Below are 16,588 nucleotides of genomic sequence, written 5' to 3'. Positions count from 1 at the left end.
TTAATACATATACTTTTTCTGATCTCTGTTATGACTTGATTAGTGTTTTATATATATATATATATATATTTCATGTTTTATTGATGAGTGGACTTTTGGAATAAACTTGCAATTATTTGCATATTAATAAACACTACAAAAGGAAGGAGGGGACTAAACAAACACAAACACCTTTGTGAATAATCTGAACTGGTAGAGAATTAATTTTCTTCTTCCCAACTCTAAACACTACCCCTTCTCCTGCAGCAGCCGGAAACAAAGTAAAGCACCAAAGCAGACCTTGAAAGGAAACATACAGTGCAAAAATATCATTGTTGCAATCAGAGAATGTTTCTCTTCATCTCTTTTCAGCTCCCTGTGGTCTATGCCTCCTATTCTCCCAGTCCTCTCATTTTCCCAGTGCACTGCAGCTCCTCCCTCCACCTCTCATCAGTTGCCCCTCCCTCTTCCTCTCTTTTCTCTGCTAGGTGCAGCATGTATGTGAGCGTGTGTGAGCCAGCAGAGCCGCCTGTGTGTTTACATGTCAGCCTATCAGTGCTGCCGGATTTAGCGCATCTGGAGAGGACGAAGGCATTTCTCAAATGCCCCTTAGACGAGGGATTCTCATCTCTGCGTATGCCGTCCTTACCCATCTTAATCTAGCCCGTCCTGAATCCTTGCAGCCCCGACTCCATGCTTTTGGAGGCATTTTGAATTTCCTTGGCAACATGGAGCTGCCTGAATTAGAATTCTCTGCATGACAGTCCTGGTAAGTACTCTGTCTCTATGGTGGGCTTTGAGCACTGAGTCACTGGATCAGATTTATTATGGTGCAGTGGTGTGGCCATGGGATCAGCAAGAGGCAAATTATTGTGAGGAAGAAAAAAAAAAACTGAGTACCCTAAGCAAATGGAGGGGATGTAAAGGAGACTTATGCTCAGATGAAAGCTCTTGGTCTTATTTGTGCTTTGTCATCCAGAGAGGCTTTATCTAGCTCCTCTGCCCTAAAATCTTAAAATTGTGAAGGGGCCAAATATAAATTATATGTGCATGTCATTAAAATATACATTACGTTGGTTAGATACTTTTTGTTGTGTTTACACAAATGCATGTGCTCTGTAGTTATGTTGTGTCTTTGCATCTGTACAAAATGGTCTTGGTGCCTCCTTTTTATGCCACACATAAAGGTGCAAATGAGAGAGCAAAAGTGTCCTTTTTATGCCTCCCACCCCCAGTGTTTCTTTTTTTTTTTTTTTGCCAGGGTGGTTTGCTGTTGCTTCCTAATCTGCTCATTAACATTCATGGTTTTTTTTCAAAATGGTAATAAACTCATCAGGACTGACACACATTCTCATAAAGCGCTTGCTGCTGGCCATTTCCTGTGGCAAAAAAGGGATGCTGTTGCAGGTGTTTGATTTGCCACAGGTTAGACAGATGGATGGCAGTAGTGTTGATGGCAAGGGTGGGCATGGGGGGATGGGTTGTGGTGGTAGGGTGACTTTGATTATTTATGGAGGCCAAATGAACAATATCTCATAGCTCCATTTTTTATTGCTTCTTTATAATCATGGCTGATACACTCCAGCAGGCAAACGGCAATAAAGGGACTGTTTCTCTCTCTTTTTTAGCAGTGCAGCAACATCCACTGCAAGCAAAAGACCCCCAACAGTCTCTGAGGGAAAAGGGACTGTTGTTTGAATCCAGATTTTATGAACTATGCAGAAGCATTTAATTGGGACCCACTTGTCAGGTTATGATGGCTGACTGGATTCTCTTTCCCGAGTTATTATTCATGCACATCATTGTGTCAGAACATCCACAGATTCAGATTAATCGAGCAAAATTCTGTGACCTGAAGTTGGAATCCATGTTTATGACTTTGAATTTCCAAATGACTGAGTTATTGAAACTGTCACTGTTGCTGGGTAAACGGTTTCTTGGAACTCTTCAATCATTCTTTGCTTGTTTGTCAAAATCAAATCTGTTTCTGGCTTGTAGGTCTTTGTATTCTACTGTCTATGTACAATTGCAAGGCTTATGAGAGAGAAAAACCTTTTGCTCTTTTCCATAAAATATTTGAAGACTTTAAAAATGTGTACCATATTACCCTTTAATATAACTTGTCGGATAAAGATCAAGCAATTATTTTGACATGATCTTCTTCTCCTGCGCTGTAAAATCTCATTTTACGGTCATTCACCTTAGACATTAGCTGCTGGAGGGCCGAGGTTTGGGCAATTTCCAGATTAATTTGGTCTGCCTAATTTTGTCTGGCTCAACAAAAAAAAAGTGCAAAATCTGGATAAATGTTTGAGCTGGTATTTTCTAAGACAGCAGAGCAAACAGAAACTGCAGCAGCTAGAAGGATCTCTGGAGTCCTGGAAACATCAGCTGTTAATTTGGGGCCACATTGCTTGTCAGCTTTGCTAGTCAAATACACTTGATTAATAGCAGCAGGGACAAACAGCAAAAAGGTAAACCATACATACTAGCTCAGAAGCTAAAAAATACAACACAAGAACAATAAAATATGTCCACTCCATTTCACTAGAATAAAGCAGAGTACAAATAAAGAAAATGTATTTAAATCATCCTTGTGTTGTTGAATTTATTCATTATTCTTTTCTCTCGTTATTTTTACTCAAAACAGATTGCTGCTTCAGTTTTACTGAAGGGAGTAATAAAACAGAACAAAAAACATGCATTGAGTGTATTCAATCAATCAATCAAATTTTATTTGTATAGCACATTTAGGCAGCAAGGCATTTCAAAGTGCTTTACATAATTAAAAACGGAAACACAGAGTCATGTAACATTGAATAAACAGTAAAACAGAGAGAGATAAAGAAAAATACTATTACAAACAATAAAAAATACCCACTAAAACAAAATACTGATGTAATTTGGAGTCAAGTGTGCTTCAAATGTGGGTAAGTCTCCCTCTTATCTGCACAAAACATAAATGTTCAACTGTTCAGTTGCGTAGACTTTGGCTGGGTCTCAGTTCTGCATATACAGCTGTGACCATTTTGATCTGCTGAACTTCAGATGAACTGTATGAACTACTATGCTAGCTAGGACTGGCTGATGTCACAACTTGAACAGGTCATGAAAATGTTGAGTTATACTCTAAAAGGTTTTTTATTCTTTTGGGAAAATGCTTCTTTGTGACAGTTTAATGGGACATATATTCTATAGAACATTTACCATAAACATTCCAGCAACTATTTCTGAAGTTCACATCAGACGATCAAAATTAGTTTAGTGACAAAAACCAAATGTTATCATTGGCACATTTTGGTTCCAATATGACAGAAATACACCCCAGTAACTTGAAGAGAGTGATTAGTCAGATTTACTGTAAAAAGGGGCCACACAGAAAACTACCAAGAAATACAAGCAGAATTTGAAGACGACAAGTCAGTTTGTTTATGGATTACAAACATCTTGGAGAAAATATGCGTTATGTTTTATGTAAAGTTCTTGACTTCTTTTGAATATAAAACGATCTTTAAATCAATCTACATGTTGTTTATAAAGCCTAGCAGATATTGGAAAACAAATTTTGAAATAAAAATATTAATGGGCTTCACTATGATAGCTCAGTGATAAATAAATAAATAAATACGTTTTCTTAGTTTTTTGTACATAGGCAACATGGTGTAGGCTGATTTTGTTTTAAACTGAATGATTGCAAGCCTTTAAGCCAACCCATGTAATCTTGGAAGTACTAAGAAGTTTTCTTAACTTCAATGCTGAAAAATTGTACTTGCCACTATTCAAAATGGCAATTATTAATAAACCAATTGAGCCTTAAAAATATCATTCGACAAACTGCTGTTCACATAACAAAACAGCGTACATAATTGACATTTCTGCATAGATGTATTAAGGGGTTTCTCCAGTAAGCATAATGCTGTATCATTCTATTTTTTCCTGTGACCTTTTTAAAGCACCAATCTTTTCCAGCTTTATTTGCATTGAATTGTTTTTCCACACCACTTGACTCTGGTAAAAGTTCAATCAGTTCTCTATGTATATATTATAAAATATAATAGATATCAAAATTGGTTAAAGGACCAGCACAAATCATCACAGCAGCGTGTCATTAAAAAAAAAAAGTACGGATAAAATAGTGGACAAGAACATAATAAGGTCACATTATTGTGGTGCCATCAAATTATTAAATATGAGTCAAAAGGAGAATTTGATCTCTATCACTTATACTTATTTAACTTTTACCTTAAATTTTAACTTGATTTAAAAAACTGAACAGCATTGAAATAGTTTGAAATTATTTGAATTGAATTTGGATCAATTGGGACTTTAAAAATTTTGTTGACTTGTAAAGTGTCCAGAAATTATGTAACTTCAGTAATTTGGCATATGAAAAAAAACTACATTGAATGTGCTTTAATTACCTATAAAATGTCATGTGACTTTGTATGAAACTCTAAAATGTGAATTAAATTGTTCTAAATTGGATCTGATTAGGACTGTGATTAGATTTGATTGAAATAATTTGAATCAACTTTAGCTGTATTTGGATGAATTTGGATTCTGGACAACTGACCAACAACTGGACTATTTCGATAATATTTATTGTAATCTGAAGCTAAACAAATGAAGAAACTTAATTTGACAATGCAATCAACTTGTACAATACATTTTGGATAGATACTTTAAGTAAAAGAAAACCAAAACTCAGTTTCAGTTTTGTCAGAAGCTTTGCTAATGTATATAGTTAACTTGCATTGCACAGATTATTACTTAAGAGAAATATAAGCTTCATTACTTTCAATCTACTACTCTGAAAGCCTACAGAAAATAAAATGCTTTTAACAGAAATACTGATGCATGTAAGTAAGTTGTAAGTAACAGGCAGAAAATAATTGGTGCCTGGCAAGATTATACTTTAACCAAAATTTGAGACCGATTTATCCTATAACTAATTAGGATAACTATTGAAGGAGATTTTCAGAACAAACTTGAATGTAAGCTTAAATTGAAACTATAAGCATTGTTAATCTATTGCCGTTCGTAATAACCACTTGCCAACTTTGTTGTTTAATTTTAGGCTGCATTATCTTGACATTTATAAATAACCCATTTCCAAGATGGAATCAATTAAAAAGCTGTACCAGATGTGTGTTCAAAGTAGATGAAACTAATGGCTTTAGTCTTAGAGAATTGTAAAAATCAATGCAGGTGCTAATATGTTGACACCCTTCAATTCTTGTAACAGAGTTTTAGTTGATTGCATTAATTTGTATATACTCAAATTATTAACACAGCATTAGTTATTATGGATACAAAAAACACAAGAGATTGGAAATATATTTGTAGTTTTTTACATGGCTAACTGTTTCTGACATGACTGGTGGGTATGCAGCCCAGAGGGATGTGCCTTCACGTTTTATTGATGATCTGTCAGATAATCAGATAATCCATCCATCCTAGACAGACAGCCAGTCTATCACAAAGCTACAGAGAAACGCACATGCAGTTATTCACTCATACCTAAGAGCAATTTAGACAGACCAAAGGACCTAACAGTCAGGTTTTTGAACAGTGAGAGAATAGAGTACCAGGAGGGAACCGACACATGTGAGGGGAAAACATCCATTTTCTATGCAGAAAGAGCCCAGGACCTCCATTCTGCAAGGGAACAGTGCTATGTGTGTATGCACTGAATATACACTTAATATCAACATATACATAGCACTTTGGTATTTGCTTGCAAAAGAAAATAAAAACTAACCAGAGAACATATTCAAGAAGCATCTGAAGGTATGCTACATTATACATTATTGAGAGTGAATTGTGAGGTGGAGTCTTTGTGGATCAGGCTTGCAACCAACAGATGGAATCAGATCCAATCCCACTGGTGTCCAGGGAGTTTGAAGGCATATTGAACAGATCAGACTGTAGGTATGGTTTTTATGGCAATTTTAAGCAATTTCTGTTCAGCTGTGTTGGAAAGGAAAGAGTTTATAAGAAGTGTTTTCATGATGTGGGGGTTGGGCTGGCAAGATTGATTTGGAAAGATGCAGGCTTTCAGAGAAGAATATACTGTTGTAATAAGATGAGCAATGCTACTCACTTTACCAGTCAGTGTTCACAATGGAATGTCTGGTCTGAATATGTAATCAATTTAATACACTACTTATTTAATAAAGTTGTTACTTTATCCCAAATAAGCCAAATAGATAAACATAGGCTTTACTTTCATTCTGACATATGCAACTGCTATATAAAATTCTCACTATAAATTTGGAATCAGATCTAAGTTAACTAAATGTAATAGTATGAGAATCGACACATCATAAATTGCTGGAGTTTATGAGCAGCAACACGTTGGGGAAAATAAAATATGAAATAGAAAACACTGAGAAGAATCTGTTTGGTCAGTGTGGCTACATTTTTATATTTAGTTCTAATTATAGGTCATTTTATTTACATCTATAATCAGGGCACTTCTGCACATAACAGTTCATTTGTGATGGCCCAGAAATAAGAAATGGGTGAACCAGCCAGAAAACATCTGGGATGTTGCTATTAAAACATTTTCCGTAACAAGATCTGTCTTGGATACATATGCAGCTCCATAATGGGCAACATCAAAGGAAATGATGGAGCATGATTGTGATAAATCCTCCCAGACTATGAGTGTTTATGTAATGTCTGCTGGATGGAGAGGTGACAGTCGAAGACAGATCCGTCACAGGATACTCAAATTTGCGTTCTACAAATGTATTCAGAAGGTCATAGTCCTGCTGCTCTGCAGTATCCTCATTTAATTTTAATAACAGCTTTACGCAAAATATGAGACAGTTAGAGGCTGTTGTAGTGGGACGGAGGACTCAGGCTGGCTCATTCTTGAGGGGTTAGGTGGTTTTAAAGTCAGCCCTGCAAAATTTACAATTATGGAAACTGGAAGGTATAAGTAAAATTTTTGCATGGATTTAGTATTTTTATTAATCTTATTTTTAATGTGATTTTTTTTATTTATTTCGAACATGATAGAAATATAAAAATCACCCACATGAACAAGGAATGCAAGAAATGTTTTGTCTTAACCTGGGGTGGTTCCTGCAATCCTTATTTCTGTGTTGAATGTTTGCATGATGGGTTCCTGATTCTCTGACTATTATTCTTATGACTGAGTTTTTTTCTTTTGATGCACAAATTTAAAAAAATCTATGAAGTAAAGTAAAACTGGCTCTATACCACAGAAAGAACACAAATAATGAAACCCCTTTTTATTTTTTGCCTGGTCTATTAAGTCTAGTGAGATAAATAATTAGGATTGAATGTGCTTGCTGTGAGCATTACTGCCATTCATTATTGAACCAAAAAACAGATCTGGATGTTATAGATGCATGCAGTGTACAAGGGTACAAGAAGGATCTTGTATCTGGTGTTCCATCAGGGATCTGACTGACTGTGTTCATTTTAAACCAGAAAATATGCAGAAGCATGCAAATACCAGGGTTTCAAGTTTAAAAATGAAGTGCAACTCTGACAAGTTTTATTTCTAAAAAAAGATTATGAAAGAACAGCCTTGCTGGTATTTCTGTAAATTTGCATTTGGTGTGCATGCCTTGTCCAATCCCGACAGCTTTCACTGACTCTTCAACTAAAAGTTGTAGGCAGCAATTCCCAGCTCAGAACCGTTTCACAGATTTTCAACACACTGTGCACTCTCTAGTCAGTACGAAACAGAGCAGATTATAGACGTTTTTTTTTGTTTTTTTTTTCTTTTAATAATTACCTGTATAGACAGTATACCCAGGTAAAGGGACAGTAAATTACATTTAATTTAGACAACATCGTTTATCTGTCACTATGCTTGGCCACATTGCATGAAGTGTTCAATATTTTAGAATAAGACTTTGGTAACAGCAAAGGATACTTCTTTTTGCCAATTCATTTATTAAAGTCCTAAACTTTCAGTGGCTTTATTCAATCTAACTGTATTTTTTGTGTTTACAATGCTTTTTCAAAAATTGGCAATGGTCAAAATAGCCTATAATTAATAGTACTCTTTCACAAATTTCACCTTCTAGTCGATCTCTCCCCTGTCCAAATTAAATATTAGAATTGGAAATATAAAAACAAATGGAATTTGATCTTAATCAACGTCGTGGTCCTCATGCTGTGACACATGCAAATATTTTATTTGAGATGGTTATGCATTTTTGGCGTCCTTGAGTGAAAATCCACTGGTTGACTAGATTGTTAAAACTGTAAAGCATGTTTTAGTTTACTCACTAGAAAATGAAATGCTAAGCTCAAAGTCATCTGCATAGTAAAAATATTAATCTACATATGAATCAAACATATCAATCTAAATACTGCATCTAATATTTTAGTAATTGAGAGCAGTTCACATTTTAGCACAAATGTGAGGATTAGACAGAATTAGGTAGGTCTCATACAGCTCAACAGCATATGGAGTAAACATTTGAGAGTGTTTTGTTATGGGAGCCTGCTCTTTACCCTTAAACAAAGCACTGATCTGCAGTAGTTGTGTTGTTGGCAGCCTTATAGAATGTGTCCTGCCCATGAAACAGCATTGGGTATCAAATTAACTAAACTTTTCCCCTATTTTGTGTTCAAACCTTTAATCTCAACTAGACAGGTATATGCTATTTTTTTATTACTTTATAATTGCAATATCATCCAATGGATAAAACCACAGTTTGAAATTTGAATAAGAATTTGGAGATTCAGTAAGTATTACAATATTCTTGCAAATAGAAAACAAGTCACTGAGCCTTTATTGTGTTAGCCTTTTTATACAAATTCCAGCAGATGAAGCATTAGTATTCATACTGAGCTGTAGCTTGTCAGGTGACAGTAAAGATGAATGGTCTTTAAGATGAGATGGGGCAGAGAGTAAGCATAGCTGTTCTTTTTCTATGCCTAAACTTTACTAGTTATAGATGGAGTTACAGAGAAAAATGAATGTACATTTTCTACACACATTTCAAAGCAGCTTAAACTCAGACAGAGAGAATGATACATTAGGGCTGACAAAAATGGGTAGAGTAGCCAAAAAGTGCCATAACAGTACCTCTCTTCAGTGTATTTTTACTTCAGTAGAAGTAAAAAGGTATAATAAAAAATATGCTCAAGTAAAAGTAAAAAAGTATTTGGTAAAAATGCTACTTCAGTACCCAGTACTTGAGCACCACTGTTTTGATTTAATTTGAAAAAGTGTAATCGTAATTTTAAAAAAAATGTAACATTGCATGCAGATTCCGATACTTTTACTGATAAAATAACAATAATATCAAATTTGAAAAGAAGAAATACACATTTCCTAATTTCAGTTTTCCCCAACATAAAGCTTTTGAAACCAATACTTACAGTAGGTATGTACGCATGTTAGAACAGTAGATAGTACAACCAGTGGCAACACAGTTTCCTGTATGTTCAGTTGACCTGCAAATGGCACAGCAGCCTAGAAAATAACAAAATGACAAAGCTTAGTGAAGTGATAGACAAACCAGAAGTCTCACCTTTACACAAATTGTATGTTTCTGTGTCTGATGCCTTTTTGGTTACAATATACTTTTATGTCTTTCAGTGTAGGAACTACAGGAGAGTAAAGTAGCCAGAAACTGTACTCAAGAGTAGCATTGCTTCAGTTTATTTGACATACTGATCATAAGTCTTAAAATATAGCATACTTGTGTATGTGCCATTATCAGAATGCATAATTTTTCAAACTTAAAACATGCAGGGGGACCCATCGCAACAGCGTGCAGCAATGCTGTACACACCAAAAATCAAAAGACAACATGATTAAATTTATGATTATAGACATAGACTCTAGGCTTAGACTGTACCAAAGGGCCCTAAAGACATTAATGGGAATAGACAAAATCTGTTGATAAATGACAAAGAATCCATTAGCATCATGATTAGTTTGCAGTTATTATTCATAAACCATTTCCTTCTTCCAGCATAAAAAGGTCCAATAAACCTGCCACTTAATTCCCAATGTAAATATTCTAATACGTTTTTCAATATTATGCCACACCACAAAGGTATTTAATAACTAAAACAGCTGAAAGGGACAAATGCACTGATGCATAAAGCTCATTTGTCTGTATAATGCTTGAGACATTCATTGACCCATGAAGTGCACATCTTACTCTTAGTTTCACCTGCATGAAACTGTGCAGCCTGTTGGGGCATCAAGAGACAGACGTAGGCAGAGACGGGTCTTTGGAGAGACAGGGTGAGAGATCCCCTGACATAACACAATAGTCACAAAAGGCCAGTGTAGAAAAGGACTGTCCATTCAAATGTTCACAAAAATAATGCAGTTAAAAATGAATAGGGTGAGTCAGAGAAGGGAAAAATAAGTGACAAGGTAGACTGAGGTAAATATTTTCTCTAATAAAGACTATTTCAAATTTTTTTAGGCCTAGCCAACACACAGATACTGTTGCTAGGAGCAGCAATAAATATTCTTGATTAAAAAGCATGTAAATCTACTTACATTTAAAAATAAAAACGTAAATAATTGGAGTTCCAATGTGCTAAGTGGTTAGAAGTCATTGAAACAGGGTTTATGTCAATTTATATCTAATAAGTGTAAAAACAAAAGACACAAATGATTCTACACTATCATTTAAAGCAAAGATTACACCAAAATGGGAAAACTGCCTGGAAAAACACACCTTTGTTTTCCCCATAGGATTTAAAAGGGAAAGTAGTAGCCAGGTGCCATCAAAGAAATGGTATCTGTTAAAGGTCACCAGCAAGTGTGATCAACTCTTTGAAAGTGGGTGTCTAATTCTTTTTAACTGGAAATCAAAGAAATCTTAGCATCTGTGAAAACTGTCTTACCTACTGACACTAGGGGGAGAAATGAGAAAAATGTTCCATTTCAGACTCCATAAATCTCATTCATCATGTTAAATGTCAGCTAAATTTAGCTGGATGTGGTTGACCCTACAACAAAGTGCCATATTTAGAGAAAACAAAACAAACAGTTGATGTCAAGCATGGTAGGGTGATGATTTGGGCTGTTTTAACACCACTTGAACCATGCAGTCATTCACAAAACATGAATGTATCACATTATGCTAAAGTTTTGCTGGMTCAATTGTAAACCCATATACCTAAGAGCTAAAGCATGGCTGAAAATGGGTCAAAAAAGAAACAGGACAAGGATCCCAAACACACCAGCAAATCTACAACAGAGCAAGGCTAAAAAAGGAAAACAAAAATATGTTGGAGTGGAACAGTGAAAGTCCAGACTTATTATGGTTTGACATACTGAGGGGACCTTAAGAAAGCTGTGCAGGTTTGAATGTCTGTGAACCTCAATGAGTTGATGATGCTATAAGGAAGAGYGGASCAAAAATTAGATGAGAAACTATGTGCATGGTCTAATATAAATTCATCTGTGAGGAGTCCTGCAAAGGAACATTTATGTGAGCATGAATCCAAGATATAGCAGAATTTCAGTTTTAGTTTGAATTTACTAATTTTATGCATTTGTTTTATTATAAAAGCTGGCATTCTTGCTTTGTTCAACATAAAAGCAAATGGAAAAAAAACCTAAAATTTACCGAACAAAAATGGAACCAAACTCGGTAACTAAACTAAGTCCTCAGCACAGGTTGGCATTCAAAAAAAAAAAAAAAAGCTCCACCGCCTAGATAGGATAATGCCATTTCTCGTCTTGGTATTTGTCCCGTTTTTGAGAAACAAGTGAAAAACATAAAAAAATGATAAATACAATAACAACAAAGACATGAGAAATTATCCCTCATTCAATTATCCTACTTCAACAAGGATTTACTCTGGCCATCAATGTTCCATCCTGTTAATCAAAAATAATTAACTGAAAAAAGTTAGGATTTTCTTGTTTTAACAATCTCCTTGTTAATTCTCATAGTCTTATTCTAACAGATGTTTATATGATGAGTTCCAGTTCTGTACATGCCCCATTGTTGCATTCATTGSACTTTATTAGTTTCCTCRTTTCCATCTGAAATCTGTGGTCTTCGAGAGCCTTAATTTTCCTCCACCAATTATAGAAAAATGCACTGAAAAATACAYTATTCCTGTTGCACTGGGGGGTTTTTTGGCTCTGAATGGTCTTGGAACTATTGTACTACAAATTTAMGTCTCTGTAACTGAAACTTAGCTCTTTAGTCACTATGTATAGTTTCTATATTTCAGCTTCTCCTTTCCAATATCTAATTTTCTATACCTTATAACAAACAAAACTTTAARCTTTTATGCTATCATTATGTAAAAAAGCTCTAAATGCAGTGTTATCTAGATACATAACACTGCATCTAAATTGTTTAACAGATGCAAACAACAGTAACCAAATCTGTGATATTATTTTAATAATGCAACAACATCAGAATATTTACAATTTTGTATCTCATCACATGAAACTGTACTATGTGATATTGTGTCTGCTTGTCCACAAGCAGACACAACGTGTCAGTGGGATTGATGGTAATTGTTTTCAGCATACTCAGAAGTCTGCAGTATAGCAGGATAGTTGCACAGTATGGCCAAGCCCTTTCATTGATTGTCTGATTCTATTACTTGTGAGGAACTTCACCCTAACTAAATTAAATCCAGGGGAAGGGAGAGCAATTGAACATTTGAAGTCATGTTGATGTAAAAAAATAAAAGTAAGTAAATTTGGGTTGTAATTAATATCTTATGTATTTTAGAGTTTTAGTATTCTGTATTTTTCTGTCTCCACAGGTAAGCAGTAGGATGGTGTCCGGAGAGGCAGGARGGCAGAGCTACTTGGTGGCATGCTGGCAGCCCATCCTGATCCTGATGCTGGGCACCGTCCTTTCAGGCTCCACTACTGGCTGCCCTTCAAAATGTGACTGCAATGGCCAGGAGCGTTCAGTCGTCTGTCATCGAAGAAGGCTGGCAGCTCTTCCTGAGGGCATCCCCACTGAAACTAGACTGCTAGACCTCAGCAGAAACCGTCTGAAGACTCTAGGGCCTGAGGAGTTCATTAATTACCCTCAGCTAGAGGAGCTGCAACTGAACGAAAACACTATTTCATCCATTGAGCCGGGGGCTTTCAGTAACCTAATGAACCTTCGAACGCTAGGCTTGCGCAACAATGAGCTAAAGCTCATTCAGCTTGGAGTGTTCACGGGCCTGACCAATCTCACACAGTTGGATATAAGTGAGAATAAAATTGTTATTTTGCTCGACTACATGTTCCAAGAGCTGTACAACCTGAGGGCTTTGGAAGTTGGGGACAATGACCTAGTCTTTATATCGCCTCGATCATTTCATGGTCTGAGCAATCTTGAAAGCCTCAACATTGAAGGGTATAAACTGGGCTCAGTTCCCACTGATGCCCTTAGTCATGTACATAATTTGCTATCCCTTCGATTACGCTATCTGAACGTCACTGATATAAGGGACTTCTCCTTTAAAAGACTGTATCGACTAAGAATACTGGAGATTTCTTATATGCCTGCCTTGAATACTATGGCTTCACAAAGCTTGTATGGACTTAACCTCACATCATTGTCYGTCACAAATTGCAATCTGTCTACCATCCCCTATGAAGCCATCAATCATCTCAGATATCTTCGGTTTTTAAATCTATCTTTCAATCCAATTCATACTGTTGAAGGAAACCAACTTTTCAGTCTTCAAAAACTCCAGGCATTTCATTTGGCTGGTGGACAATTGGTGGCCATTGAGCCTTACTCATTCCGTGGACTCAACCACCTGCGTATTCTTAACGTGTCAAGAAATAGCTTGAGCACCCTTGAGGAGTCCGTTTTTCACTCAGTGGGAAACCTGGAGACCCTGGCTTTGTATGAAAACCCTTTGGCTTGTGACTGCCGCCTGCTATGGGTCTTCCGCAGGAGGTGGAGGCTCAACTTCAACAAACAACAGCCCATTTGTGCTTCACCTAAGATTGTGCAAGGAAAAGAGTTCAAAGATTTCCCAGACGTACTGCCTCCAGACTACTTCATCTGTCAGAAATCAAAGATTGTGGATTATAAGGTTGTGGAAAGCCATGTTGATGAAGGAACTACTGTTCACTTCACATGCATGGCAGAGGGTGATCCAGCTCCAGTGATAATGTGGCTATCCCCCAAGAAGGAGTACATTACTACAAAGACTATAGGGTCAAGGCTCTCAGTATCCAGCGAGGGTACACTGGAGGTACGCTATGCCCAAATTCAGGACAATGGCACCTACTTGTGCATTGCCAGTAATGCTGCTGGCAATGACACCAAAGCTGCTCACCTTTTTGTACACAGCTACTCCCCGAATTGGCCACATCAGCCAAATAAGTCATTTGCTTTTATTTCTAACCAGCCAAGTGATGAAGGTGCTAATGTGACCAGAACAACAGTTCCATTTCCATTTGATGTAAAGACACTTATTGTCGCAACCACAATGGGATTTATCTCATTCCTTGGAGTGGTCCTCTTTTGTCTTGTTATTTTATTCCTCTGGAGTAGAGGAAAAGACAGCACAAAGTCAACTATTGAAGTTGAATATGTGCCACGAAAAGAGGAAACAGAAGAGGCCAGTCCAACTGAGGCACCTGTACAATTCAACATGAAAATCATGTGAACTTTTAAAGGAGGTCATGTAAKCTTACAAACTGCAGCCAGGATGCATACTGTTCTTGTCAAAAATATGTAATCAGTTTGTGAGCGATAGCACAGCAGCAAATGCATCTAGACAGTATACCTTTGACRTTTTTTACTTCAGGGACTGAATCTTTAAAAATAAATGTTGAACAATTGTTCAGATTTCTGTACATGTATGTACTGTACAGTATGCTAACATGCACTCGATTACATGATTTCTGTGTGGAACCAAATAAGGGTTATATATGAAAAAAGCACAGTAACAGTATATGACAAGCAGGCTAATACAGATAAGCAGTTGATAATTATTTTAAGTASTCTTTCTTTTGTGAAAAACAAAAATTATGTTGGGATTTTTTCTGTTGGCTATTTTTTACCTTTGATAGTTGTTAAAAGCAYATGAACCTGTCACAAGCAGATGTTTTCTTGCCTGAAATACTGAGATAAAAATTTTCCTTTTCCCCCCATTTAGTTATTTTTTCTTTTTCAGTCAAGAGAAAAGTATGACACAAGTACTTTCTTTTGAGTTTATTATATTTAACAAAACATACATTTACTTTTCAGAAATTGACCCAATCATTTCCAAGATAATTGTTGAAAAAATAAYGAATCAACAAAATAGTTATGGTTTCAGTGTCTAAATATAAAATTAAAACTTTGATTTTATTTGTCAATTACAGACAAAATAGTCTGTTAACACTGGTCTTTCTGATTTTTTTTGTTTTTTTTTGTTAAATCCTTAAATCATTTATTGAAAATTTTGAAGAGGGGGTAATTTGGCTAAGGTTAAATTTGAAAGTGTGCATGTTACCACACTGCATAGAAAAGCCCGTTTCTGCTCCTCTCTGCCAGCAAAGGAAGATTGTCATTAAATGTATTTAAATGTTGTGATATACATATTTTTTCTGTATTTTATTCCTCTGTGTACATTACGCTATTGCATAATAGTAATGCTTTTGATAGCTGTGGGTTTTGAGCAAACTGCAATCCAAAGAGCAGATTAAATATACAGTAAACATGTTTTTGATGTACTTAACTGAAAGAGAGTGTTACTGATTTTAGAACATARCCTCGCCCTTGAAATTATTCTGAGCAAAAATCTCAAATACTTTACAACCTATTTGACTGTTTAGTAAGGTTAATCACTGTCCTGGATTCCAGAAGGCACAACGTCACTACATATTTACAAGTTAGTGACATTATTTATTTGTTGCCTTAAGAACCAATTTTCCAATTTTCTGCTAAGCAAYACTCAAAATGGAGTTCCAGTTAAGAATTTTATGTTGTCCAATTTATTTCACAGTCAAGGTCTGCTCTGAAGATAATGTGTTCATTAACTTCTAAATACATGTTTAAAAGGGGTGGGTAAATTGAAATTCTATTAAAATAAAGAACATTTTACACAACAGGCTATTTATTTTATGCTAAATGGGAAAGAAGAAGATGATGCTGCAAGTATATTTCACCGAGGTAATTTCCTTTATAAAAAGGTTTCAGTAAGAAAATATTTCACAATACCTTGATCGCATTTTCTGGTATTTCTATGTTGGTACATGTCACTGAGCTTTTAAATTTAGATTGATTCCAAATTTCTGAAGAAGAAAAAACATATATATATATATATAGTAATGCAAGATGTATTATGATAACATTTTAAATATGTTCTATAGCACTGTGAAGATACAGTCCTCCCCTCAAGAGATGTCTTTGGTTTTTGACTTTAATTACATTTACATTTCCAATTTTCAAACATGATCATTTTGAATGTACTCAGACAAAGACAGCCCGAAGTCCAGAAATGCATTTATCCAGTAACTTCATTTGAAAAAGCAGTAGTAGTAAACCAAACTGGGAATTACTTGCCAGTGTTTCACATCACTATGKGGGCTTTCTAGCACATTTTTCTTTCAGAATTGTTTCAATTCAGCCACATTGGARGGTTTTTGAGTACATATGTACCGTAAGGTCAAACC

At 35.7% G+C, this 16,588-nt stretch overlaps 1 protein-coding gene across 1 annotated transcript; it reads left to right on the top strand.

Annotated features, from left to right (window-relative positions):
* Positions 1–450: 450 nt before the first annotated feature.
* lingo1b (leucine rich repeat and Ig domain containing 1b) lies at positions 451–16,021 on the top strand. Its single transcript, XM_008405683.2, has 2 exons — positions 451–748; positions 12,736–16,021. The coding sequence occupies exons 1-2, from the start codon at positions 737–739 to the stop codon at positions 14,593–14,595; spliced, it is 1,872 nt and encodes a 623-aa protein (XP_008403905.1). The 5' UTR covers positions 451–736; the 3' UTR covers positions 14,596–16,021.
* Positions 16,022–16,588: the final 567 nt, after the last annotated feature.

Source organism: Poecilia reticulata, linkage group LG3 (assembly GCF_000633615.1).
Source record: "Poecilia reticulata strain Guanapo linkage group LG3, Guppy_female_1.0+MT, whole genome shotgun sequence".
In the NCBI taxonomy this organism is placed as follows: domain Eukaryota; kingdom Metazoa; phylum Chordata; class Actinopteri; order Cyprinodontiformes; family Poeciliidae; genus Poecilia; species Poecilia reticulata.
Note: the sequence above shows the minus strand (reverse complement) of the source record. Positions and strands in the feature narration are given on the sequence as shown.